The sequence below is a fragment of the Fusarium oxysporum genome, chromosome 2, assembly GCF_000149955.1.
Source record: "Fusarium oxysporum f. sp. lycopersici 4287 chromosome 2, whole genome shotgun sequence".
NCBI lineage: Eukaryota > Fungi > Ascomycota > Sordariomycetes > Hypocreales > Nectriaceae > Fusarium > Fusarium oxysporum.
The window spans coordinates 4,696,772-4,722,845 of record NC_030987.1 but is presented as its reverse complement, the minus strand read 5'-3'; the positions used below and the strand labels follow the sequence as shown (position 1 = coordinate 4,722,845).

At 48.8% G+C, this 26,074-nt stretch overlaps 10 protein-coding genes across 16 annotated transcripts in view; 4 read left to right on the top strand and 6 right to left on the bottom strand.

Annotated features, from left to right (window-relative positions):
- The window catches only part of FOXG_19913 (uncharacterized protein), a gene marked incomplete at both ends in the record, with an annotated part of 4,712 nt that extends 1,157 nt beyond the window's left edge, over window positions 1-3,555 (bottom strand). The window contains 4 exons of the mRNA XM_018400198.1: window positions 1-766; window positions 813-2,406; window positions 2,460-2,484; window positions 2,547-3,555. The exon at window positions 1-766 is cut by the window's left edge and continues 1,157 nt beyond it. Of these exons, the coding sequence (XP_018245845.1) occupies window positions 1-766; window positions 813-2,406; window positions 2,460-2,484; window positions 2,547-3,555 (3,394 nt within the window). The remainder of the gene's footprint in view (window positions 767-812; window positions 2,407-2,459; window positions 2,485-2,546) is intronic.
- A 1,093-nt stretch (window positions 3,556-4,648) lies between these two features.
- On the bottom strand, window positions 4,649-6,648 carry FOXG_08863 (uncharacterized protein). The gene is made up of 2 exons (XM_018387888.1): window positions 5,810-6,648; window positions 4,649-5,755 (listed from the first exon to the last, which is right to left on the bottom strand). The coding sequence occupies exons 1-2, from the start codon at window positions 6,545-6,547 to the stop codon at window positions 4,907-4,909; spliced, it is 1,587 nt and encodes a 528-aa protein (XP_018245844.1). The 5' UTR covers window positions 6,548-6,648; the 3' UTR covers window positions 4,649-4,906.
- A 222-nt stretch (window positions 6,649-6,870) lies between these two features.
- On the bottom strand, window positions 6,871-8,702 carry FOXG_08862 (uncharacterized protein). The gene is made up of 6 exons (XM_018387887.1): window positions 8,017-8,702; window positions 7,877-7,957; window positions 7,670-7,829; window positions 7,273-7,622; window positions 7,120-7,221; window positions 6,871-7,069 (listed from the first exon to the last, which is right to left on the bottom strand). The coding sequence occupies exons 1-6, from the start codon at window positions 8,542-8,544 to the stop codon at window positions 6,923-6,925; spliced, it is 1,368 nt and encodes a 455-aa protein (XP_018245843.1). The 5' UTR covers window positions 8,545-8,702; the 3' UTR covers window positions 6,871-6,922.
- Window positions 8,703-11,149: 2,447 nt separating this feature from the next.
- Window positions 11,150-11,515, top strand: FOXG_08861 (uncharacterized protein; the record flags this gene model as incomplete). Its single annotated transcript, XM_018387886.1, has 1 exon — window positions 11,150-11,515. The coding sequence occupies one exon, from the start codon at window positions 11,150-11,152 to the stop codon at window positions 11,513-11,515; it is 366 nt and encodes a 121-aa protein (XP_018245842.1).
- Window positions 11,516-11,989: 474 nt separating this feature from the next.
- FOXG_08860 (uncharacterized protein) lies at window positions 11,990-15,635 on the bottom strand. Of its 2 annotated transcripts, none has more exons than XM_018387885.1 (2): window positions 15,514-15,635; window positions 11,990-15,356 (listed from the first exon to the last, which is right to left on the bottom strand). In XM_018387885.1, the coding sequence occupies exon 2, from the start codon at window positions 14,615-14,617 to the stop codon at window positions 12,158-12,160; it is 2,460 nt and encodes an 819-aa protein (XP_018245841.1). In that variant the 5' UTR covers window positions 14,618-15,356; window positions 15,514-15,635; the 3' UTR covers window positions 11,990-12,157. The 2 variants fall into 2 exon arrangements, with proteins under 2 accessions (XP_018245841.1, XP_018245840.1); XM_018387884.1 differs by having other exon boundaries at window positions 11,990-15,481; window positions 15,545-15,584.
- A 929-nt stretch (window positions 15,636-16,564) lies between these two features.
- FOXG_19912 (CAMK/CAMKL protein kinase) lies at window positions 16,565-21,088 on the top strand. 4 transcript variants are annotated; one of them, XM_018400195.1, is made up of 6 exons: window positions 16,565-17,213; window positions 17,271-17,299; window positions 17,350-17,467; window positions 17,528-17,675; window positions 17,725-19,599; window positions 19,657-21,088. In XM_018400195.1, exons 1-6 carry the CDS (start codon window positions 17,169-17,171, stop codon window positions 20,022-20,024), a joined length of 2,583 nt encoding a protein of 860 aa, XP_018245837.1. In that variant the 5' UTR covers window positions 16,565-17,168; the 3' UTR covers window positions 20,025-21,088. The 4 variants fall into 4 exon arrangements, with proteins under 4 accessions (XP_018245837.1, XP_018245836.1, XP_018245839.1 ...); XM_018400194.1 differs by having other exon boundaries at window positions 17,725-21,088; XM_018400197.1 differs by having other exon boundaries at window positions 16,565-17,299.
- FOXG_08857 (uncharacterized protein) lies at window positions 17,589-21,518 on the bottom strand. Of its 2 annotated transcripts, XM_018387883.1 has the most exons (4): window positions 21,105-21,518; window positions 20,889-21,027; window positions 17,940-20,835; window positions 17,637-17,815 (listed from the first exon to the last, which is right to left on the bottom strand). In XM_018387883.1, exons 1-3 carry the CDS (start codon window positions 21,240-21,242, stop codon window positions 20,543-20,545), a joined length of 570 nt encoding a protein of 189 aa, XP_018245835.1. In that variant the 5' UTR covers window positions 21,243-21,518; the 3' UTR covers window positions 17,637-17,815; window positions 17,940-20,542. The 2 variants fall into 2 exon arrangements, with proteins under 2 accessions (XP_018245834.1, XP_018245835.1); XM_018387882.1 differs by having other exon boundaries at window positions 17,589-20,835.
- On the top strand, window positions 21,200-23,306 carry FOXG_08856 (protein farnesyltransferase/geranylgeranyltransferase type-1 subunit alpha). Its single transcript, XM_018387881.1, has 4 exons — window positions 21,200-22,421; window positions 22,469-22,514; window positions 22,562-22,863; window positions 22,916-23,306. The coding sequence occupies exons 1-4, from the start codon at window positions 21,825-21,827 to the stop codon at window positions 23,207-23,209; spliced, it is 1,239 nt and encodes a 412-aa protein (XP_018245833.1). The 5' UTR covers window positions 21,200-21,824; the 3' UTR covers window positions 23,210-23,306.
- Window positions 23,307-23,646: 340 nt separating this feature from the next.
- FOXG_19911 (cytochrome c oxidase-assembly factor COX23, mitochondrial) lies at window positions 23,647-24,943 on the top strand. 2 transcript variants are annotated; one of them, XM_018400192.1, is made up of 5 exons: window positions 23,647-23,738; window positions 23,796-23,995; window positions 24,045-24,152; window positions 24,204-24,231; window positions 24,295-24,943. In XM_018400192.1, the coding sequence occupies exons 2-5, from the start codon at window positions 23,892-23,894 to the stop codon at window positions 24,331-24,333; spliced, it is 279 nt and encodes a 92-aa protein (XP_018245831.1). In that variant the 5' UTR covers window positions 23,647-23,738; window positions 23,796-23,891; the 3' UTR covers window positions 24,334-24,943. The 2 variants fall into 2 exon arrangements, with proteins under 2 accessions (XP_018245831.1, XP_018245832.1); XM_018400193.1 differs by lacking the exon at window positions 23,647-23,738 and having other exon boundaries at window positions 23,758-23,995.
- Window positions 24,944-25,028: 85 nt separating this feature from the next.
- FOXG_19910 (uncharacterized protein) lies at window positions 25,029-25,199 on the bottom strand (the record flags this gene model as incomplete). The annotated part of the gene is made up of 1 exon (XM_018400191.1): window positions 25,029-25,199. One exon carries the CDS (start codon window positions 25,197-25,199, stop codon window positions 25,029-25,031), a length of 171 nt encoding a protein of 56 aa, XP_018245830.1.
- Window positions 25,200-26,074: the final 875 nt, after the last annotated feature.

Genomic DNA, 26,074 nt, shown 5'->3' with positions numbered 1-26,074 from the left:
GCGAGAACATCACCGAGCTGACTTTGTTGCTATGGCCCTCTAGCAGTTGCTCACTCTTACCCGTTTCTACATTCCAGATCCGTATCGTCTTGTCAGAAGAGCCCGATGCCACCTTTTTCGAGTCGTGCGAGAATACCACCGAGGTGACATAGGTGCTATAGCCCTCTAGCACTTGCTCAGATTTGCCCGTTTCGGCGTTCCAGATCCGTATTGTCTTGTCATCAGACGCCGATGCTACCTTTTTCGAGTCATGCGAGAACACTATTGAGTTGACATAGCTGCTATGGCCCTTTACCTCTTGCTCGCACTCGCCCGTTTCGGCGTTCCAGATCCGTATTATATTATCATCAGACGCCGATGCTACCTTTTTCGAGTCGTGCGAGAACACTACCGACCTGACATAATCGCGGTGGCCCTTCAGCTCTTGCTCGCACTCGCCTGTTTCGGCGTTCCAGATCCGTATCATCTTGTCAGAAGAGCCCGATGCTACCTTTTTCGAGTCGTGCGAGAACACTACCGACCTGACATAATCGCTATGGCCCTCTAGAGTCAATAAGCATGCGTCCCAGTTTTGCTCAACCTTCGGCAAAATGCTTATCCATCTTGGAATAGCGTGTTCGAATGTCTTCCTCAGAACACTCTTGCTTGGTGTAAAAGCCAGACAACAATAAATCTGCAGCGGCGCTTTAGCTATTATGGAAAAGCAGATCTGAGTAAACCGCACTGCATGAGCTACAAACTGCGACAGCCTCGAGTCTTCTCGGCTCTAGAATCTGTTAGCGCGGTTAAAGCTCGAAGGCATAAAAACAAACCTCCAGCCATCGGGCTAGTGACCTAAGTGAGTCGAGACACTCCTTGACTCGCCCCAGTAAGCTCATCGCTTCTACCCAATGCAGGAAGTGTGTCGTCAAGAAGTCATAAACTTCCTTTTCATCGTTTGGCTTGGAGTCGCCCTTGGTCTGGTGATATTGCCAGTGCATACAAGCATATTGGACTTGTGAGGGCATGCTTTTCTCCAGTTGTCCAAGGTCCACTGCAGATCGACGCATACCTGGAAAAGATAGGCCGCATATGTTCTTCCGCAGACCGCCGCGCATAACACGCAAGCAGTGCTTTGCCAGCTTCTGGTGAGTCAGTTTCTCATCTACCCAGAACTCCACTGTCACTTCATTCTCGGGATCGATAAGATAGTCTCGAAACGACAAATGGAGCAGCCGCACCGGTGATTCGACACTTTCCGGAACCTCTAAGACAGAATGCAACATCCTTAGCCGAGTCGTCACCTCGTGGATATCTACATCGAGAAGCAGCGCTAGAGCTCGTACTGACAAGGGATTTGCCAGAGTGATAATAGTGCCAACGATAAAACGGAAACTCTCGATGATGTTGCGTCTCTCGCGTCCTGACCTATTGACGATTTGTTGCTTCAGAACTGGTGAGTAGGTCATGTCAAGTTTGGAGGCATGATCCTTAATAGTATGGCGGAGTATACTCTGTAGAAGCTTGTCAGGGTCGCCGAGACATAAGTCGTTAACGAATCGGCAAATAGTCGCGGCAAAAATAAAGAGAGGCACCGCCGCCATTGTGAGCTTCATGAGATCGGCTTCTGTAGGCCATTCCACTGGCAGCCTCCAGTCTTCCTTCAGTTTGTTGAAGTTTTCGCGGATGCTATTAAACTCATGGCGAAGAAAGACAGCTATATCGTGTTCAATAACTGATTGTGAGATTTGGTGTAATATCAGGTCTTGATGGGTGCCTTCAATGGAGGAGAAACCAAGACGCACTGGGAGCTCGGGTCTGCTGGTTATAAGCACTCGAACATGAAAGTATGCGAAACGAAGAGTGGAGAAAAGTTCGAGAAGGAGCTTAATATCAGCATCTCTCTCGCACTCATCCAACGCGTCGATAACAAAAACTGACGGTCGGGATAATGACGTGGTCGTCGCTTTTGACAGCGGTTCTCTAACGAGCTTCTCAAACTGCTCTCGAACGGTCTTGTCAGCAATCGCTGAATCAGCCTCAACCGCATTCTTGATCAACGTCGCAGCCCCCGGCGTGCTCCGAGCCAGTCGATGGGCCACAGTAGTCACGAACTTGGTTAAGTTTCCTTGATCAGCCTCTCCTCTCTTGAAGAAGAAACTAGCACCGAGATCACCTCGCTCGGACCGCGATCGAGCAACAGTCCGCGAGATAGTCGACTTTCCCGTCCCCGCCATACCGCGGAGCCAGAGTATCGTCTTCGAGGTATCGTCATCAATCCACCGGTCGATGTCTCGGAGCAGCTCCACCCGGGTATTGGCTAAGCATGTCGGGTTGTGTTCTTCAGCCTTAGAGTCAAATGAGGCGCCCTCTGCGATGGGTAGTTGATTAAGTGCCGTTCGGTAATCGATATTCTGAACAGGTGCGCTGTGGTGTATGTTTTAGCCGCGGTATTGGCATCATGTAGTCTCATGTCTTACCTCAGGCCATCAACTTTTAGCTCAACTGTCTTATTTCTGGTAAATAATCGTATAATCTGGCAATCCAAACACACAAGGATTACTAACGTGATTGAATTGCTTCGATGACTTTTTGTGTCGCCTTAAGCTGTCCCACTGGAACGTAACCAAGCAGCTCTACCGCAAAAGAAGCTGCCGTAGAGGCCGCATATCGCTGCCATCGATCATTCTTGTGCGAATCCGCGTAGTCACAGATACCACGAATCACCAGACACGGAAACCGATCCATTAGGCCTGCAGCTTCCATCTCTATACACAAACACTGATGTCCAGTACCCTCCAAAACACTGTCCCGGGTAGTTGCGTGTTTGATGAGTTTGTTTCCAGAGGCAATGATCCCGTAGTGAATCTCTGGGCCAGTCGACAGTCGCTGGTCTCGCTCCACCTCCCAGGCAGAGTCACACTTGTCGCAGTTTCTGTCACCGACGTGACTGTAGTGCGATTTGAACAGTCGATCATTCTCAGCACCCTGATAAGTGAAGTTTGTCTTTGGGCGTGTCATGCCAGGGTTGGCCTTGAACATTGCCTGGAGCAGATCCGGCACCTTTGATGGTGCAATCTCATGCTCCGCTTGCAGGCTTGCGAGCGCATGGAGAAGTACCGCAGGCGGCTTATCGAGAGAGCCCTTTCGCTCCCAAACACCGCCCGCTTTCGCCTTTCCCAAGTCATACTGTACCACTCCTCCAGTTGTACCTTCAGGCTGGCTGACGACGATGTCTCCAAGTCGGATGTCCTTTCCCTCGTCAGGTCGGGCGATACCGCCCCCGATGCCCACCAATAGGCCGATTCGAATATAAGGTAATGAATGGATCAAGTTTGACACCGTGATTGCTGCAACCGTAGTACCATACACTCCTGCGGGAAGTGAAGCAATCACGACGTTATGCTCCCCTATTCGACCCCATGTGTAGGAGTTTGCATCGGATCGATGCTGGTCAAAGCCTTCCGGCGCGTCGTGACGATCGTCAAGCAACGCGGTCGCCGCAGCTCGTTCGATGGGGAGGGCAGCGATCCATCCGATAGTGTAGAAGTCGGGGCTTTTAAGACGTGTCTTCATCCTTGAACCAAGACTCAGATCCACGGACACTAGGACCTAACTCTAAATCTGGGCCTCGGTCCGATGTCTCTAATGCTAGTATTGAAATGACAACATCGTGTCGGATGCGAGGTTGCTGGATCGTGTCATCACGGACTGCAACAAGCGGAAGAACAGCCGGTCCGATGACCAGGCCTGTCGATGACTTGGAGGGTGGGGGGGGGGGCTGTTTGCGACTGAACGATCCAACCAACCCGAAACTGATTGCTTGCCGTATAATGCCAGCGTCGCCAAGATAAGCTAGCTTGTCTTTTAATGTAAAACTGGGTAGTTTAAAACCGCCAAATATTCTGGTGTGCCGTGTCACTCATAGCACATGAACTCAAGGCGAAATCATAGCGCTTCTTATCGATTGCTTATAGATAACGGCATCACAATGAGATGCAAAGTCATCCAATTGGAAGATAGGGATTCCAAAGCACAAACCGTCCGTCCCTATCTGTTCACCAACTGAGAAGGGGACTGCCGCCACTCCGCGAAATATGCCTTATCGTAGTAATCAACAAGAAGAGCGAGCATTGCTGTATATACAGTGCAGCACTGTGTAAATCTACGGTAATTGAAGCCAAGGGGCCTTTGGCTCGAGCGATATAAATAATGTTGCGACATACTGTAAATCTAAAGGAACTAAAGCTTAACTCTAAATCGCGGTTTTCAGCCCGATGTTAGAGCAGGACTGAAAATATGGAGATGCCATCTGCTGGATGGGTCCGCGTGCTTCGCGGCTACGGATAGACGGAGCAATGGCCGGCCTCATGTCAGGGCTTATTGCTGCCTCAAGAACCAAAGACCGACTGCTTACAGTATCCACATCAGCGTCGCATTGAATGCGGATTCGTCAAAGACAGACGAGTGGAACTGCTAGCGAATCACAATCGGCCCTTGAAAGTGGTTTCATCCAGCAAAGGCAGGGACCATTGAACATGACCATGCTTGTGTCATCTAGCTATTAGCTGTGGCATCTATTGCTATTGGACGATTAGTTTATGCTTTCCGTTATAAGTATATAGGGTACATAGCAACACAAATGAGTATGCTGGAATAAGAGACAATACTGTATTATTCTGCAAGCACAGCATACTGGACAGCAGAGTAAGCCGAAATATCCCTACTTTCTAGCATCCATAAGCGGCTCTTTTTGATCAGTAAGCGACAATAACAGCCAGCATTGGGAGGTGGGGCAAGTGAATACAGTACTGAGATAGACTAGATGCACTGGACTTAGCCACACCAGCTACGGCTGATCCGTGCTCTATGTAAAAAGCCAAGGCGGCCTCTGATTTCGGCTGGGACCGTACCACTCTGGCCATACTTAACACAGACTACAGCTAATGCCATGCCTGGTCATTATATATGACAAGCCTCTTGGGCCAAATGCCCGCGGGTCCGGGTCATTCCATAACAGCTCGACAATCCGCGCTCCTGTCTTTACTGCACCAGGCGTCCCTGATGCCCTTGCTTTAAATCCTGCCTGGAAACCTGCAATATGCTTGTCGCTTCGTGCACAAGAACCCATGATGACGCCTGGCCAAAGAAGCATACGTCGATATGGTGATTCGCTGACAAACAGAGTTCTCAAATTGGGCATCATTTGATCAATCCGTCCTTCAATCTCTGACATTAATTCTGGGTCGGCGAGCATGTCCCGGTAAAAGGCCGACTGTAAATACACAATCAACGCGTTCTGATATATCATTGTCGCACCAGCACGCTCTTTGTGAGGCCGGAGGCCATTGCTGTCGTCCGCGGCTTCGGTGACGCTATGCAATCTCTGTAGCAGATACTCGTACTCCTTTGTGAAGACCGTTGGCCTCTCAGCGTTCTGCTGCTCCTCGTTGCGTCGGGCTTCGACAAGCTTTGCAACCTTTGGCACCAACTCGAATAAATGCTTTCCGAAACCAAGCAGATATCCTCGAGATTTATACCCATCAAGGACATCAAGCGAATGTACGGACGCGTCGATCTCGACAAACTCTTTGGATGTAAGGCTGCGAGGAGTAATTGCGAGCTTCATTGTGTGATACGCGTATAGCTCCAGGATGAACCCTCTCAAGCTTCGCAACTCATCAGGCGCATTGGGGTCGGATGTTAGGAGCGTGATGTACTCCTGACTTGCTTTGAGGTGGTGATAGATTGAACTACGGGAGCTGCCCTGGACGTGCTGAAATTGTCCTGTTAATGTTTGCGCATTAAAGATTGTTCCGATTTCACTTACATCGAAGACGCAGAGGAGCAATAAAATAAGCAGGACACGGGAAGGACTTGGTGGCGTTGTGTCGGCTTCTGGTGTGTGGATGGTCTGTCCAGTTCGATAATACAAAAGCTTCTGTATTCCAGATAGCACGTTGGCATAATGACCACGAGCAGCTACCTCCAAGCCACGGGCTCCTTCACGACTAGACGACGTATCATTAATGACGACATGAGCTCCTCCAATGGCCAGGACACAGTTCAGCACCAGCGCATCATGTGATGCAAGTGGCAGCAAGTACTGTATAAACGGGTTCCCGTCCAGGCTTGGTCCACGTGTCAGCATCTCGGCTGTGACGTTTATGTAGTGCTGATAAAGTCTCCGGGAGTTGTCGCTTAGATAGGCGAGATTTCCGTAAGTTGGAGCGACTCTTGGGGATGAAGTGGCTGCGGCTCTCGATCCTGATTGAACGTTGGGAACACCATATGCCGCAAGGCTGATGTTTTGTGGTGGGCTGGAACTGCTAGCTTGTGTTGTGTTCTCGCCGAGCTGCATGTCTGATTGTTGGTTTTCTTCCGACTTTGGCCAGAGGCAATCTTGCTGAGACCTCTCACACGCTGTGCATATCGGTTTAACCTCGTCGCACTTCTTACGTTTTGTGCGACAGGTAAGGCATCCATTCTTTGAACGTGGATGGTTTCGACGCCATTTCTTTGGGAAGGGCGCACCGCGATATGGGGAAACCTCCTGTTCTTCCGTCATGATATTTACAAACGAATTGTCAAGCAAAGCAAAACTATCCTACCTGCACATACATGTTGATATAAGAACGAGGGAGGCAGCCTTCCAGTCCTTCCTACGCCGTGCCGGAATCGTCATCCTTGTAGGGCTGAGCATAAGGAACTACAACCAATGCTACATAGTAAGCACAGCTATACTCAATCTGCATTAGCGTGGGATCAATCCTTTATCTAAACGCTTATCTAAACGCCGTATATTGTGGGTTCACAATGGCCAGCACGCCAATCAATGGGCCATAAGGTGTGCACATGGAATACATAGTCAAGAGAGCAAGGTTTTCGTCATGGGTGATATATATAGATCTTGAATTACTATAGGTCGATCAGCCTGATGTTCCTATCCATTGGTTGTGTCCCTGGCATTGGTTGGGTCTCGGCATGTAATATCCAAGGTGCTCGTGTCGATGTTCTGACAGTCGTAGACCGGTGGCTTCTTGCTTGGAACCTGGACTTTAATATCCTCAGCCACGATGTTACTGCAACGCTGTAATGATGTCAGTCAACTCCACTGTGTATTTGGCATTGTGTGCTTACATCGGGTGCACTGCAAACAAGAGATCCAGCTCGTGGGTCGTATTTCGTTGAAACTGTTCCCCAGAAGTTCTTCATCGTGACGTCCTCAATAGTCAAGTTTGCCTGGTATTAATTGTCAGTGACAGGTAGTTCATTTATGTTAGTCAAACTTACTGGAAACTCGTTGCACAGAGTCTGGTTCTTCTGGCCATAACACTGAGTAATGGTAATAGCGTTATCGTTATTCTCGTGGTAGAACGTATCGTATGTCACGTTTCTGACACGGCCGAGACCACCGCCGCCGTTCAACAGACTCTGGAAGGCAGTCTCAACACCAGGCCACACCTTGATTCGAGCACCATCGCTGGCGTTGGACATGGAAATGTTGTAGATGTAAAGATTCTCCACGATGTCGGTTTCACCCTTATACTGGCCCAGGGAGCCAACACTGATGCCGTGAGAGCCATTGCACACGAGGTTCTGAACAACCACGTTTGTACTATTTGGCTTGAAAGACACACAATCTACTGTTGTAAGAAGGTGAATAGAACCTGGTCAAGTGGCCACTTACCGTCGGTATTGTCAATAACGGAGTTTTGGATAACAATGCGGTCGGAACGGTATGTATCCCAACCATCAGAGTTGGCGATTTTGACACCATTCAAGCTCTTGGCTTCAAGCTCTAAATCACTGATCAACACGTCCGTGCTGTTGATGATAATGTTGAACCACTGATTCATGTGAGTAGAGGACTATGCTTGATGTAACTGAGACTTACATTGGGCGGGTTTCTCATTCGCAGGTTTGACATGGTGAGACCATGGGCGTCTTCAATTGTCAACAGAATTGGTCTCAGTAACTTTATGACAATTAGTATCGACTGGAAACGGAGTAGTGCTGGGATATATCACGACTTACAGTCTTGTTGACAGCCATCTCTTCCCAGTAAGCTTGCCCATGACCATCAAGCAGAGACTCCCCCTTTGTCAGATCGCCATAAATATGGATGTCCTTGCCGCCGATCTTCCAGAACGAGGACATGTTCTGGAAGTCATATTTGAAGCTGTGGTCTGCCCAGTAGTATGGGTCGGATTTGAAGTTGACCTCTCCAGTAATGATAACATCGACATGAGCGAGCCAGGTCAAGTCGAGTGGCGAGGCAATGCTGTACTTCTGATCAAGAACAATTGTGCCTCCTTTGTTGCACTTCTTGAATGCTTTCAAAATGCTAGGAGCATCGTCGACATTCTTACCCTTGCCAGGGTTGACATAACAGAAGTCCTTGCGAGATCGCGCGGGAGAGGCAGGAAAGGCTTTGCCTGTACCATAGGGTGCAGCCTCAACATGGGGCCTCTTGGGTAACGCCGAGTTGCGAGACGAGGTGCCAACAACTGACGACACAAGAACAGACACGGCGACCGCCGAAAGAACGTTATTGAACAACATGTTGATTCTCGAATGAGCTGCTGATAGCGAAACATATTGTCAACGCCAAACTCACGTCTTTATATTATACCAGACCTTTGGATATCTTTCATAGTAGACATTGCTATTGGTGGAACAACTATGTCTGATATTCTGGCTAAAGTTCAGGTGAGATCCACAGGCACCGATCGCTATCGTTTCCAAACCACGCTTTACCCCACGATGCCATTTACTTAAATTGCGGGGTAGGATTCAATATCGCTTTCTCCGCAAATTGGCCAATGAACATCATTACCATGATTTTGAGTTTCCCCTTGCTACTGGTTCATTTCCGGAGATCCCCCAAACCCCCCAAACTACCCCAAGGTTGAATGAGCTGGATTGCCAGCTTGGCAGCCAAATGTTAACGTCTTCTCGGTTGAATCGGATGTTACGGGCATGACATTGAGTAGTATGCAAGGCCCTGCTTGCTCAAATCATGTCTAGGTCTACAGTCAGGCTTGTTCCTCATCTCAACTCCCTTGAAGAGGATGCTAAAATACCCCCACTTCACCATCTTACACCGAAGTTCATGATGGACTGACAAGAGGTTTTTGATGTTCTCCAACCAATTGTCACAACACGGTCGAGAACTTGATTGCATGAGAGAATTCAAAGTGCCGAAGTATACAATTTTCTCTAGCTCCTGCTTCTTCTTTTTGCAGTACTCTATATTTTATCTGGAGTTCCTCTTAAGATCTGTTGCTCTTGAAACCTTGTTTACACCAGAGCCGTACGTCGTCGCCCTTATGACATTTCTCTCAACGCACTGCCGCTAATGTTAAACCAGTGCATTTAGGTAATCGCCCGGATGCATGTCTAAACTTGGCGGCGAGTGCGCCCAGGGTAGAGGTCATAGAAAGTCCCCCAAGCGCCGACTTCACTATACGTTCATTATTGGTACTCAATTTATCCAAGATTCTTTAACTACTGTACCGAGGAGATGTATCAACAAGCTACTAATCGTGATATTTTCCAATGGTCAGATCCCTGTCCTTTGTACGAGATGTCGTATTCGAGAGAGTCGCTCGGAGAACTTGGCCACGAGGCTCATGAACAAGCACTCTCGACAACGAACGGTCACTGGAGCCGGCATTTTTCAAGCGGCTAGGTGTCATCTTGACGGTGGTTTCTCCGAAGTGCGTGCTAAAGCTGTGGCCATCGGCTGTCCTCGAAAAAAGCTATTTTGTTTCGTAGTCTGTTTTCCATGGGTCAATGGATACAGCATCTCATGCTTGGAGAAGCCGACTCGCTTGATTTCTGCTTTAGCCATCGCAACTTATTGGCTTAACATAAGAATGTTGGACTCTTAAAGGGGTTGAACTTTTGGATATGTTCTTAAACACTCCGTTTACATATGTGTCGGATTACTCTTCAGGATGCACTGAAATGAACTTCAGGATAAAAGCAATATAATCTCTGATGTTTTAGAGTTACCATTAATCTTCAAGGAACCGAGGCAAATTTATCTGTGGCGGTGATGTAAATCTTTTCGAACCCACGATACCGATCTCGATATTTATCGAAAGCAACGAACTAGAGATAATGTACAGACAGGACAACATAAAAGCTGCTATGATGTTGACTGACCTATATTTCAAGATATGCGTAGATATTCATGGGGCATGTGATTCCGAACTTCTCTTGATAAGCTTACATGACTGGGAGCTTTTCTGGACAAATGAGACAGACGTGGGGACGTACAGCTGGGAACAGCTGGGAGATTGAGACTGTTTATGTCAGGTGGACCATTGGGGTGGGCTTTTTGTAATGCATTCAAGTTGTATATAATTCACGGTGTTCAAGTTTTCTTATCTTCATAGTTTTGTGAATGTTATTATACATTAAAACGAGACAGGTCGGCGCAGTGGTGAGGCTGAAGTAGTCGGTCGTGCCATTAAAGTCTCTCCTGTTCCAGCAGTCCTGCTGGTTCCTTTAATGCCATGAAAGCGGCTCCTCCGCCCCTTCGCTTCTCTGATTTGTGACGATCGGACATCTAACTCGAAGCGGCATTCAAGTTAAGGATTTTGGCGGCAAGATTGGTTCAAAAGCGCTGCATTCGGGGCGTTCCATGACTTAGGTTCTTCAGATCACCCTGTTCACTGTCATGACGGGTCAGGAGATGGGAAGAGAGAATAAACAGCATGAACTCTTGTTCAATCAATAGGTCACGTCGAAGGGTGATTGGGACCAATGGGGTTGGATATCTCGTGGCGGTTGTGTGCAGTGTCAAGCCGGTCACACAAGGTCTGGCCTTGTGAGGTAACTTATTCTTCCTTCAACCTTTTTCTCTGCTCACAATTCAATCTCTTAACTCACCTTCACTCTCCTCAAAAGTGAGCTTCTTCTTCTCATTGCAAAAGAAAGAGTCTGCTAACCCGACAAGGAATTCGAGTTATACACAACAAATATGTGTTGTACCAACACTCTGCGAATCTCTTCTTCTCTCCACAAAGCCGCGCTTGCTGTGTCTAAGATCACAGAACGCAACAGCCGGATCCAACAATGCCAAATCGATCAAGCGCTGGATATCAGACAGGTCGCCGATTCTTTCGATCAAACCGTTGACGAGTTTGAGGTGTTGACCATGCACCTTGGCTGTGCAACCGCCACCGAGTCGTACTTCTATCAGGCCCAGCAGCATGTTCACTCAGTCCGCCTTATGCAAAACGATCTCAGAAACACTCTCGCATCCATCACCGACGCCGACATCAAATTTGGTCAAGAAATGAGGTCTAGCTATGCCCAATTTCTCAGTCATATCTCTTGCTACGCTGGTGATGACACTCAAGCCTTGGCATCACTCAGCACCATTACCGGAACATTTGACGAATTCAACTTGCAACAACATCAACGACTTACAACCATGCGCGATCAGCTCGATAGCTACACCCTCGTCTTGAGGAAGATAGCGGCCTTGAAACACGGGTTGGAGGAACAGGGGCTGATCTGACGGGACATCAATTGGGCGTGGAGCTTCGTCGTCGCTTGGGATTGTCCATGAAGGCCCCGTTGTGAATGATGGAGATGTGCCTTCTATGTATCAGTGAAACGGAATGGGAGACTTTCCCAACTATTCTACAGTGTTAGAAGATAGTTAAGTCTCTTCAAATCAATTAATCACATCATGATCGAATCTCGCTCGCCACCAAACGCCCTCCAAGTTACAGCCACTCGCTGGCCCATATTAAAGTAGCTACAGAAGAGTGTAACAACGGATTAAAATTTAATTTTCTATACTGCAGTGACTTGGGATATCTCTTTGGAGGACGGTTCAACATGTAATGAAGCTGGTATTGAATAGTGTCCAGTTAATACGTTTGCTCCCGAAGAGTGGGATATCTGCTGACATTTATAACGTTTGTATTGTTATGGAATACCAGGTAACATCGGTGTTGCCTTTCGCGGTAAGCAAAAAGCTGTTGAAGAATTATGCCAACAATATCACGCAATTCCACAAGGCGACCATCCTGATTCATCCGGAAGTTCAGAATAGCTTCAATAAGAGTTATATTAATCGTGCACCGTGGTCATGTATAAAAATGATCCTGCTGAAAGTACATTAAATAAAGTATTCATATCCCCCTCAAGGGGCTCATCTCCGCTCCTGCATTTGTCTTCTCACGGAAGATCTTTTTCTTGTTTTGGTCTTTGAGACTCTGGCGAGGCGGTAGACATTCAACCTCTTACTGGCACCGCATTTCTGGGACTTGTTTCCCTTGCAGGCAACAGTACACTGCGATGCTGGAGCTTCAACACTACCATTAGAGGGCCCCTTCTTACTGCAGTAACAGTCCTCTCCGTTCTCGAGTCCCAAGTAAGGGTATCCTTTGCTGGAACAAAACTTTGAGCAGACACTGAGAGTCATCTTCTTGTTGGTTGTCTTGGCACTTCCTAAGGCGCTAGTGCCTTTCCCTTCCGTATAGCACCCGAGGTACTTTGGTGGGGTGTTGAGAGCCTCGAGGTTGACAGTGGGAGTATAAAGTGTATTGTTCCAAATGGATATGCGATTACCGGCACCACATTTCTGGGAGGAATCTCCCGCACATGGCATTCTGCAGTCGCCATCTGGCGCAACAGTGGCCTGCGTCTTGGGCGAGTAACCGCAGTAACATTCCTGTCCATATTCCATTCCAAATAGGGGGTAGTTGAGTTTGCTGCAGAATGAAAAGCAGGTATCGAGAGAGACGGCAGAGCCTGTGAAGGAGGCACTAGGAAGTGTCCGGCCCCCTGACCCTCCATCCGTGTAGCAGCCTGTCCATAGGGCAGCACCATCAAGTGCCGTGATTGGTCCTGTGGGTTGATCGGGTTGCTTGATTTTCCATACACTCAATCTATTTCCGGCACCACAGTAGCTGAATATGTTCCCTTTGCACTGCATCGAACACTGAGATATATCGGTTATGTTGGAGCCGCCATTGACAATATCGTTGCCACAGTAGCATTCTTGGGAGTATTCTGTGCCGGCATATTTATATCCGCCTGCCTGACAGAATGCAACGCACTTCTCGTTTGTCATGCCTGTCACGTCCGCCGTGCTGTCAGATGAGAGTGCCCTCCCAGTGTTGCCTTCGGCGTAGCATCCATAGTATGTAGCCATGCCTTTGGAGACTTGAGTCTGGCCAACAATGAGCTCTGCAGGCGGTGTGTATGAGGTATCGTTCCATACTGTGAGAAAGCCTGGTCCTCCACAATACTGTGTCATGTTGCCTGCACAAGTCATTTTGCGTGTTGACGTGCATACTGAAGCCTTGGTGTACGAGGCACCCGATGTGAGCGATCCCGCACAATAACACTCCCGGCCATTCTCCATTCCAGCGAGTGGATAGCCCTTCGCTTTACAGGTCGTTGTGCAATACTCAATAGACATGCTATTTGAGGTTACAGCAAACTTGTTCAAGGTTCTGCCACTGCCTTCAAGAGCGCAGCCAACGAAAGACCAGGAGCCAACCTTGTCCCCTATAGCAGGATCAAACATAGATCCGATGCCAGCATCTCCAAGGTTGTTGATGGATGGCTTTGCGTCGCATGCTACCGGTGAAGCTCTGCCAGGTCCACTGAAAGGTTTGTTGCACCCAGGAAGAGTATCAATCACGCCTCGAATGGGTTCATCAATCAGAGGCGCCATCTCTGGGCAATTGTCGCTAAAGTATGGTGTTTGTGAAGCGGCAAGTATAGGGCATTTCGAAATTGCTCCTCCGATGCCATCATTGTTGATGCATTTTTTGATAGCAGTCGCAAGAACAGTCGGATTCCAGCCGTTTAGGAAGTCGCCGTGAAACGCATAGCCAGTAGTGTCTCCATTAGCAAAGACAAATCGGCCACCTTTGCTTTTGTCGATGTTGTTGACCCCATAGATGACCTCGAAGAACAGATGAGGAAGCTGGCGTGGATGAGTCGGGGGACAGATGCCATTGTCTATTTGGGACATGTAGGCGACGTGGCTTTGATCAGACTGGTAATCCTGTCCATTCCAACATGATTGGAAATGGATCTGGGCTCTCATGCCGTTATCGCAATCTGTCTTCCACATGTAGTTACGCTCCTTTGAAGGCCCTGAGCTATCCAAGCATGCGAAACTGACTCGGTCGGCCACTGGGCGGCCTGAGAATCTTGAATTACTGTATGTTTTTGTCTTCGAATCATAAGATCGAACAAAGTTGTCTCCAGATAGCATCTTGAACCCCGGAGGAAATGGCTCAATGTTTGTCTTGTTCTCTCCACGCCCGAGGTAGTATATCACAGTCCCGCCGTTTGGAACCATCTGGAAGCTCCCATTCGCGTGCTGATAGAAGAGCTGGGGTGTCCAGTAGGCCGATTTATCGTCCTGGACCTCGCAGGAAGTACACCTTGAGGCCTGAAGGCTGTCAAAGGTGGAGTCAATGTTGATATTGCTGGCCCCAGAGAGCTTGTGGACATGTGCTGAGAAGGTTCCGGGGGCAATGATGGGATCAACTCGGCCAGTCTGTATGATACCGCACGACATGCGCCAGTATCCCTCGACCCAGGCAGCGAGAGCCAGCAGCCCGAGGAAGCTATTTGTGTGGTTGACCATCTTGGATGTACAAGTAGTGGGTGAGGTGGAACAAGGAAAGGATATTGGCAAGTCCTTGTTCAACACCCGTGAATCGATAATGTTGAGGTTCGAGATGACTACTGGGAATGAACTGATCGGGACAAGATCGTCTCAAATATAACGCTCAGAACAAATTTAGCCAGGAACAACGCCCTGGTAAACTGACTTTGCTAACGGGAAGGCATTCGAATTATACCCGTTTTGGGTGTCCCTGAGCCTCAATCAAGGAAACATAAAGAGCCATGCGCCGTAGTATGAGATACAATGTCACCAATGGGGTCGATAGTGGGCAAGCATTCTCAATTCCTTGGTTTTGATAGCCTACATTCCAGTGGTAGCCTCTTATGAGTCGTGGGTATGAGAGACTAAGCTTTATTGAAGCTGTCTGGCCGAGTCTGGATAGCTTCAGAAACCTTAAATCCCGAGTCGTGGATAGGCGCTACTGGCGCAGGCACCCGCGGTCGCATGATGGCTGCGTTTGGCTGCGCCAAAATCGAAAGCCCAGAAAACCTTATTGCGACGATGCGCTTGTGGTCTTTGGCAGTTGGTGTGGGTACCTTTGTCCATAACCCCATTTTCTTCATCTTTTGCATACCAGTTGTGATTTGAGTTCCATCGCCAAACGACTTTTCTCCGGCTCAAACTCAGAGGAGGCAACTGAGGAGCCACTCCGATATTATGCAGACATTATAAATGGTTAGACGGAGTTATCTGATATCTACTACGTAGTAGTGAGCTTGTCATATTCTCTCAATGCTCACCATTTTAGAGAGGCGTTCCGCCATGGACCGGAGGCGTTCTCGTGGCCCGTTGACGTGAATCCGCTACAGGTCTTTTGGCACGCTTCATATCAGTCAAATCTGCGTCCTACTCACTTGGTCAAGGTGCAGGGTCAGGAACTCGTACGTAGCCAAGTGACTGGTAGTTTATGTCAAACGTCATCGTGCCATTGCTAAGTTAATAGCTCCGAAAGTTGTCACTGCGTGGTAAACAGCCCAGTCTTGCCGCACGGGGACTAGTATGATCGCCTATCTTATCTAGCTTCGTTCGTCGGATTGTTACTAGCGATACCCAGGTCTCGGCCATGTCATGTCACTTGATAGACGTAGCATTTTATTGATATGTCAAGGACTGTCATCGATGTCAGATATCCTTACCTTAAGGTATGAGACATGCACCGCGAGGGAGGCAATTAATCCCGCGCAGCTTCAGTCAGAGAAAAATTTGATTTGACAGACAGCCACGAAGGTAAAGGGAATCTCAGTTATTGATAGATACCTATATAGGTTCATTCATGTGCCAGTAGTTGTTTGCCGTTCGTAAGTTTCAAGCATACAGTAGGTGTCTGTGAAAGGATCATTGAGATGTTCTGCTATTCGTCACCTTGACTGCTATTACGGAGTATGAGGACAGAATTGATGGCAATCCAAAAAAGCATCAATCAGGTGATACAAGCTTCTCTAATGCACTCGATGGTTGGGGGTCATATCACTATTTAACCGATGACAACCTGCTGTTCTCTTGAAGGAATTGTTTCAACTCTGAAAGGTAAGAAACATGCTCGCATTGTAAAAATATCCAATAACGTGACGCGGTGATGTCCCCTGCATGTTTTGATTAAAGGGCCTCAATCCCATTGTCAGACGAATGGATATCCCCTGTTCGTGCTTATCCCCTGGTCCAAGGTCGTAGCTATCCGCTTCAAGGAGTTGACCGTTGGATGAGAAACATGTTGCATCGTGCGAAGAATTCCAGTCTCTGGGGTTGTGAAGAATTCTTCAATTATATAGGAGCTGGAGATGGTCAAGAGTATTATCTTCGTGTTGGAGTTGTTGTCGTGATTTTCCGCGCCCGCGCCCTTGAATCCAGCAATTTGGGGAACGTTTGGGTAAGGTACTTGCTGACTGGTGAACTGATGCTGGCGTCACAAGTACCCCTGCTCCAACCAACATCCAATCTCCAGCTCCCAAAATATTTCCCCAAACCTTAACTTGCTCCGTACAACAACAGTTGTCACATCACCTCACCTGCAAGAGTTTCTTCTTCCCCTTCTTTCCGCTTGTTATGTTTATTTCCCGTGTTATTCTCTCGACTACATCCTGAAACCTCTCTCCGTCGCCGCGGCGGTGCATTGTTTGACGACTTGCGAATTGATTTGACTCCGTTGGCCGTCCCCGTATCTCACCGCAACCAAATGATTGAGCAGCGAACGAAACGAAACGAAACGTTTATCACGACCTCATTGAACGCAGCGAGTTGAAAGATACGCGATCCTTGATGGCCTCCCCAGAATACGACTATTAATCCACTTACGAGTCTGTCCTTACCATACTTAATTTGCAGCTTCGGTCATTCTGCATGTGCCACAACAGTTTACAATTGATACGTCACTGCCAACGGGACTCCTTCCCGTCAGCCTTCCGCTACCGTTCGACGTAAACCGTTAACTGCGTGTTCCTCACCGGACGTACACGGCCCATACTCGGTCTCCCTCCACGCGGCGTGGCCAGGCGGCATCCGGCGCGGAGGGATGCAGGCCTTGAAAGGACAAGCCGAGCTCGTGCGCAAGGCGAAGGTATGTTGCTTAGGCGGATCCTATTGCGTCTTCAACATGCAGCCTAACATGTAATAGCTTGCTCGCTCGTATCAGGAGCTTCTCGAGTACGACCCTTGCCTTCCCCAAACGTTGATTTGCTAATCTCTCCTCGCAGCGAATTCGCAAGCCATGACCTCAAATCCGTTGGCAACTACGCGCTTGGGAGACTGATCGGGAAGGGATCTTTCGGAAAAGTCTACCTGGCGTCGCATAAACTGACCAATGGCTCCAAGGTACTTCAAGTCTAGCACAATGCCGCCGGCATATCCTCGACGATAGCTAACCCGAATAAGGTCGTTCTCAAGTCTGCCAACAAGGGCGACTCGAACCTTGCACGAGAAATTCACCATCACCGGCAGTTCATACATCCACATATAGCAAGATTATACGAAGTTATTGTCACTGAAAACATGGTCTGGATGGTTCTCGAGTACTGTTCTGGTAACTATTTGCTCGCCTCTTCTTTGACTAACCTACTGACTTCCACAAGGCGATGAACTCTACAACCACCTGCTCGAGCACGGTCCACTCCCCGTTCCGAAAGTACAAAAGATCTTTACACAACTCGTCGGCGCAGTTAGCTATGTTCACAATCAGTCCTGTGTCCATCGAGACCTCAAGCTTGAGAACATCCTCTTCGACAAACACGAAAACGTCAAACTGGTCGACTTCGGTTTCACAAGAGAGTACGAGGGAAGGACGAACCACCTACAAACATTTTGCGGTACGATCTGCTATTCTGCACCCGAGATGCTCAAGGGCGAAAAGTACGCTGGTGAAAAGGTTGATGTTTGGAGTTTAGGCATCATCCTTTATGCGCTACTGTGCGGTGAACTTCCCTTCGATGACGATGACGATAATATTACCCGGACCAAGATTCTGAGCGAAGATCCCAAGTTTCCTGACAATATGCCCCCCGAGGCCATTCCTTTGATCAAGTCATTATTATCGAAAAGGCCATTGTTACGTCCATCGTTGCCCGAGATTCTCTCGAATTCATTCTTGGCTGAACATGCCCCAACACAGAGAGCCATTCTGGATGTTCAGCAACCGCCACCTTTCTCGACGCCCTTGGAGAAGGATTGCTTGCAGAGAATGCGAAGTTCTGGTGTCAATATTGACGGAGTGATTGAAAGTGTCTTGGCACAGAAGTGCGATGCTTTGGCTGGCTGGTGGGCTCTGTTATTGGAAAAGGAACAACGCAAGATGCAGCGCAGGGAGAAGAAGAGAAGAGAAAGAGAGATCGACAGCCGCAGCATTCGACGACTGTCCGCGGCATCTAGTCGGCTAGAAAGAATGGCTCCAATCCTGCACGAAGTTGACGAGGCAAACGGCACCGGGCGGCATTTGAGACTTGAACCGTCAAACTCCCGGAACAGGGGGAGGAGCGAGCGACGAAGCGCACATTACGTCGACTATGTTGTGACAGATCTTCCACAGCTTCCAGAACTTGGTAGGGACTCAGGAGGAATGAATGAAGATGGCGATCGTCCTCCACCGCCTGTTGACAAAGACTCGATAAGGTCTGTGTCGACATCTCGCCAGCGCAGGCCTATTCCGCCACCTAAGGAGGGTTTGATACGCAGTGCTCGGTCTCGAGGCTCTACTCTTCACCTTGTCACGACTTCGGACGCACTGGCTTCGAATGCTAGTGACGAGCATCATCAGCAGAACGGCCACGAAAGGCCACGAAGGAGACCTAGTCAGCCGCTGATATCCCACTGGAAGAACATGACACATTGGCTTGTTGAAAGTGCGACAAGGAGGAGACGTGGCCACGCGAGACGAACCAGCCAGAGCACCCCTGACCTACACAAGAAGGAGGGGAGCACGGCCAGCAGTAAAGACGGAAGTTCGCGACCACAAACAAGCAAATATCCTAACTCAACCTCACCAGGAACACAACCAACTGCTTCACTACCGAAGGGAGTTGTGGCTAACGGCCAGAAGGCCTATCAGGCTGGGAGCAGTACCCAACGAACGGCGTCAGGAAGTCTAGCGTCACCAACAATCCCGCCACCTCGGATCGCGACGTCGTACAAACGGCAGTCATTGTCCCCTTCTCCTCTTACGCCGAGATCGACTGTTAGGCGGTCGTCAGCTGGACTTCGGGGCCGAAAGTCGACATCATCCTCGGTATCCTCTGTTCGATCCATCCATCATCACCACCACTCCCATTCCAAGGCGTCGTCTACGAGCTCAGCTGCTTCATTCTCTACTTCGATGTCCAAGACACCTCTTCAGCGAGGGCATTCGCCACACCACTCAGTCAAGGTGCTTCCAGCAACACCCACGTCCGTCGCCTTCCCATCCAATATTCGTCTCGTGCGAGCCACTCCGCCAACTCTGAATATGTTCAATGAAGGCATGCCATCTGAAGGTCCCCCACAAGCTCCAGGTTCGCCTAACCCTTTTGCATCAGGCATCATGTTTGCCAAGCGAAAACGGAATTTGTTCAAGGGCCCGACGCTAAACCAATTTGGTGGGCCCTCTCAAGGCCAACGCAACAGTGGCTCCGGTTCGCATTCCCGCAGTGCTAGTGCCTCTGGCCTGGGACGCCGATCTGGAGAAATCACGATACAAGAAGAAGACGAGGGATCAGAAGACGACGACGATGTTGAAGAAGTTGATGTTTTTAGCCCGGTAATAGGCGGACCGGGGGAGCGGATCGAGGAGCAGATCTTTGAAGAGAATGAGCCTCAGCCGAGCCTAGAACCAGCGCCTACCATCATTCAAAACAAGTCAGAAGGCCCGTCCACGACCACTGCGGGGAAGGCACCTGCGACTTGATGAAAATTCTCCGTTAGAAAGCAGTTCAACGACTTGACGAATTATACTAGATAATTTCCTGGACGACGGTGGTGGAATCGCTTCATTACATGGTCCAAAAGCTCTGCGATACAAAGCTGTTTGTGTTTCTGTTTTTATTCGTCTCTCCGATTCTCTAGCTTTGCTATCATTCATTAAAACATTGAATGGTGCATAGCCCCTTATGGATACCTCTTTTTGTTATATACGATCATGGAACGATAGAGCTTAACAGACTATTATTTATGCGTTTGCGAATCAGCCAGCCTTGCTTGTCTCAGAAACTCGTTCTAGATGAGAATCTGTCAGCCATTCACTTTGTTTCTTGATTTGTTCGGTCTTTCTGCAAGATCCACAGCCCTTGCGTGATCGTCGCAGCATGGGCCACTTGCAAATAATCTTGAGTATCTGGTTCTTTCGTGCATTTCGTTGTCTCGTCCCAAGAACACCGTACTCCAATTGCTTCGTGATACCAAATATTTGTGAAAACAGCCGGTCTCCTAGAAAGAATGCGAGTGGCTTCGTCTTCGAGACTTCTTGCTCAGTATCGCATCTCGCTCTTCGCGCAACGTGATCCAAACCCAGAACCATGTCATTGTTTCGATAAAGATGAATGTAAAGAATAGGCGGTTCTTTAGCATGTCACCGCCCCAGCCAGCAGGGCGATATGATGGGTTATACGAACTCGGATGCGAGAGGTGGCTGCGAGAGGACTTGTCGTACATGGGAGATGATGGGCCAAACAGGAATATGTAGACAACGAAACCGAGGGAGAGGAACGATCGCAAAGGAGCTGTGTGACAATTAGCGTCCATCATGAGTAGAAGTCGGGCATAGGATGCCAACCTTGTGTACCCCAGTGGAAAATCAGGCAGACTTCGTCGGGCATGGATAGGGATACCAGATCACTAAAGCCGACAAAGACGAGGACAGCGGCAAGGAATGCGAGGGGAGGGCTTTGCAGTTCAAACCCTCTTGCTAGAGGCTTCATGATGAGTCGGGTCAGCTTAAACAGGCTTCGGAGACGTCGCGACCAGCAGCCATGCTGTGATGGAGACTCACCATTCCCATGCTCTCTCCCAACATGAACACAAGCGCTTGCTCATTGATGGAGCTTGGATTGGTGATGAAGAAGTATGCGAGAGTTAGATGGAAAAGAGAGACAGATGTTATAATCGTTTTGGCAGATATGAGTGCCATGATTGCGTTTTGCTACCTCTGGGGATGGTTGTCTCGATGTACTTCGCTCGTCCGTATCGCGTGCGTCGCAGGTTGAAGCTTTCGCCAGTCGCAAAAGAAGGGGAAAGTGGTAGCAGAAAATGAGGGGCTCAGCAGGCCAAAAAGAAGTGAGCTTGTGCTTAAAGGAATGGAAAACAGAAGACCCAGCTGGGAGGCGTACTAGCACTTGATCAACTTTCTGGTCACGCTGAATAGCTGTTGTGAAAACCAGCAGCAAGCCAGGGGTTATGCCATGCGTCACCCGCGCATGATGGGCATTTACGGGCCGCTAATCGTGGCTAGCGAATCCGATTGCAGGAGCGCCTCGTGCCGTCGCGGGACGGCATTTGTTGTGGCGGTGGTTGTGGCTGTTGTCTTAATGCCCTTGTTCCAGTTGGTTTGGTCTCCACCTTCTCCCTCCAGCTGTGAGCTTTGTTGGTAGGACTCGAACATGCATGCACCATACCGAGCAGTGCATTCACTTTGAGCAATTTTAACTAATGCATTCGCCTTGCTCACTGGGAAAATATACGACTTTTAGGCTTGGGAGTTTAGTTTTCTGAAATGTCGGAAGCGGGTAGTTCCTTGCTGGATAAGCAACAGCACATCAAATATTGGCAGCGCTGTCATAAATCTTATCTCCCATCCCCTTACACGGCCTACGACTCGACCCGCCTTACTTTCGCTTGCTTCATTATTTCGGCGCTTGACCTTCTGTCTGTCCCGCTCACCCATACTGAACGTGGTGCTATCCGTCGGTGGGTTCTCAGTCTGCAGCATCCAGAAGGTGGCTTTTGTGGAAGTTCAACGCACGCATTACCAGGCCAAGAAGCCTACAAGGGCACAGCAAATATTGCAGCTACCTTCTTTGCGCTTGTCCTGTTGGGCCTGGCAGCCGATGGCGAGGATGACGCGAGGTCAGCTTTCAACGGGGTGGACAGAGTACGGTTATTGAAGTGGCTGAATAGGCTTCAAAGAAAGGATGGGAGTTTCGGACAAAATTTATGGGACGGAGAGATTGTGGGTGGCAGAGATATGAGACACAGCTATCTAGCGAGCTGTATTCGGTGGATGCTAAGAGGAGATGTCAAAGAAGGCGATGAGGGCTGGGTGGAGGATTTGAACGTTGATGAAATGATTGCTCACATCAAGAGAGGCCAGGTACGTTATACTTGCTTGAGCGATGCCGTCTCACTAACACCTCTCAGACGTATGATGGTGGAGTAGCAGAATCGTCGCAGCACGAATCCCATGGTATGGTCTCTTGACTCATTGTATACTCGTATAACTGACCTCTCTAGCTGGATATGCATACTGCGCGATAGGTGCGCTGTCACTCTTAGACAGACCACTAGACTCGACGTCGCCGCATCCTCCTGAGGAGGCGCTGAAACGGGGCGTCCCGGATCGTGAGGGACTCCTTCACTTTCTCGCCTCTCGCTCTTTCGCCTACCTTGCCAAGGAAGAGGAAGAGGATGAAGTGGAGGAAAACTTTCTTGAGTCAAAGGCTGGCGAACTCGATCTTGGTCATATCGGATTCAACGGTCGGTGGAACAAGAAGGCCGATACGTGCTACTGTTGGTGGGTTGGCGGTACACTTGCAGTAAGTTTCCCATGTCTCCTTGGACAGAGCATAGCTCTTACACGTCTTCCAGATGCTAGGGAATTCAACCATCATCAACGTCATTCCTTCGCGACGGTATCTTCTTGATATCACACAACATCGCATTGGTGGGTTCTCCAAGTCCGTAGGAGGGCCACCAGATATGTACCATTCGTACCTCGGCTTAGCTGCATTGGCGACCATGGGCGACGGTGATCTGAAAAAATTCGACGTGGGTCTATGCTGCAGTCAAGAGACGACGAGAAAAATACAAAAGGCAAGGGATGGACTAATAGAGAGCACGAGAGGTAATAGGGAAGCCTGGTGTAACGATGGCTTCTGGTAGGTCTTGTATCGAACAAAGCCTATAGCATTGACTATATAAAATGAAACCCACTGCTTCGATTGGCAAACGTGGACAGTGAATGCGAGTTCTAGTGTGTAAGACTTTGATGCTGCCTTCCTATCGCTTCATTACTCATGACTGTGAGTGCTTGTTATTGATGAGTTGGACATATCATCTACTGTCGCGACCATCCTTGGCCGGTTGTCCCGAAACCAAACCTGTTCCCAAGCTCAAATTTTGATACCGGCTTTATTGCAGTCTTTCGAAACCTGGACATTAACCCTTTTGTAACACAAAATAGCTGTTGAAGGAAATAGTCTCTATGTGCAGCTCAATGATGAGTTGACTTCAGGGTAAGCGATTCATGAAATATGACATCATGAGACAATGAAACAACATCCAGACCTAAGGTGCCTACTCAACGATACATTTGTTGATTTACTTCTGCCATTGCGACACTGAAGATGACTAGATCCGCAACTCAATTTCTATAACTTGGTTGAACAATCGGCATATGAATTCGGATTTTGTAAACTTCCTTTAACTACGTTCTAAACGCATTGGCGATCATCACTAACCGCTTTAGGAACCGTTCGGCCCCGCCTTGGCTTTGTCGGATTGAATCATCTAAACCGTCCCGCGATTTCCAAGACTCCATCGTTTTCCCCCAAACGTCGCCGCCATGTCCTCTTCACCAAAAGACACAGCCGAGGCCACTGAGCCTCTGAAGTCGAGCGACGCCGATAACCAACCTTGGAACGACGACAAACGCCGGAAGTTCGAAACGTCAGCGACCGCTCCGCCCGTAAACGATCGCGACACTGACGAGGTGTAGGAAATCGAAGAGCGAGTTCTACGATCCATGCCAAGAGGCTGCGCAACGGAGCTATAGATGCTTGTTCAGGAACGGAGGCGATAAGAATATGTGTGGAGAGTATTTCCAGTATGTTGCTTGGAATCGAGCAACCGGGGCAAGGCGCTGACAATTGAACAGGGCATATCGCGATTGCAAACAAGCATGGGTATGTTAAGAATACACGATGCTGCAGCAGAAGTAGGAGATCTAATACTTATCATTCCCACAGACCGACAAACGAAAAAAGGAAGGTCGCGGCTGGTTCTAATGGGCCAATTCGGTCTCAACAGCCTGCGTTGACTTGCTATATCCAGCCTGGCTCAGCATCATGACTGACGACAGAGGTATCCTTGTAACATTAAGGGGAGTTTATATACTGTACAATACGGAAGCGCGGTGCAACATTCTGCTATCTTTCTTAAACGAAAAGTCTGGTCTCCTGTCGGCGCCAGTGTCTTTAGATTACTCCAGTCCAACTCAACTGACAGGGCTTCAACTTTCGTTTCGGTCACGGCATCCTAGCCAATTGGTAAGGCAATGACTTCCTGATCTATATACCTGTATTCCAAGGCATCTTGAACTTCCACCGCTTTCCTACACCGATGGGAACACAGCTACTGTTGAGATACAAAGACGCCCCAATCGCCGTTTGCCAGGTTTTACTATTTATGCCTGGATCAACACCTGGTCTTACCCGAGCTGAATGCGTGGTATTCTGAGAGAGTTAAAGTAAATACCGAGCTGTCACCATATGGTAGGCAGTTGGATGATGGCTGTGTCATTGAGGAAGGAAGGACCAAGAGCTGCACAGAATGAATGGTTGTTCAATTTGGGAATTGCCTGAACACTCAAAGTACCAAAACGTCTACAGTAACCCCGTCATTCTGTCGAACCCCCCCCCGCCCCCCCCAATTCGTGACAGTCATCAGTCATGTTGTCGTGAGATTTGTCGAAGGCGGATTCCTAGAGTATAAGACCAGTTGCACTATCCAACTGGGCGTTAAGCTCGTACTGGAACCGAGCCTCATCGGCACACTTGTTCAGCCTGGTGGCGTCCCAGGTTGAGCACTCTTCAAACACCTGCTTATCCAAAGCCACTCCAACATCAGCTGTCAATCGGATTGAATCCAACATTCTCCCACTCAACTTGGTGCTAGCAGCCCATTGTTGTCTGATTGAGCGCCGTCCTGAGTATCTTCCGGCTTGGGGGTTCCCGTTGAAGTGGTATCAACAGATTCAGGGTTGTCTTCCTCAGTTACTACGCTGAGAAGTGACACTGGTCGGTTCGCCATCTCAAAAGACTCATTTTCTGGCTGGGTTTCTATGTTCATTGGTTAAGAAGAATAAAGTACTCCTGCTCCTCGTTCGAAAGGAACGAAGACTGCCAATACATTTATACGTCTCTAGATATGAGAAACATTTCGATCGAACCGCACTTCAACACCTACCACAAAATGAGGCTCGCAGAGTTAGGGTTGTACCATAAAGGCTGAAGCGGTATGACTATGCTTGTGTGTCTCGAGAGCAGGACTGAGGTTGGCAAGATTCTTCCACATGATCACACAAGTGTCTCTGATGGCCTATTCCGTATAATCAGTAATACGGGTGAAACCAAGTGATGACAAATGATACTCGGCAGAACCGTCGTGACCATGGGCTCTTTCGAGCATCGCCTCATTGTTGTGACTTGATAGCATGCGGTACTGAAGCCTAGGCTCGGTCATTGATGTGATTATTCGCCTATCACCCCCTTGGTCGCCGATTCACTCCTTCGCGAACTGCCTCGAAGTCCTACCAATGGTACCGCACTTTCCGGAATTGCGATGGCACGTCCCATTTGGGAGGTATTATGCATGGTTCTGAGGTTGCTGAGCAAGAGCCAGATCTCTAGTGCTTTAGGTATGATGAAAGTCTCAGTCGTCAGACAAAGACTTGCATCTCCTCTGTCTTTCCCTGTTGTTCTTGGATCGTTGTTCTGCGTCTGCCTCAGATAAAATATTCTTATTAAT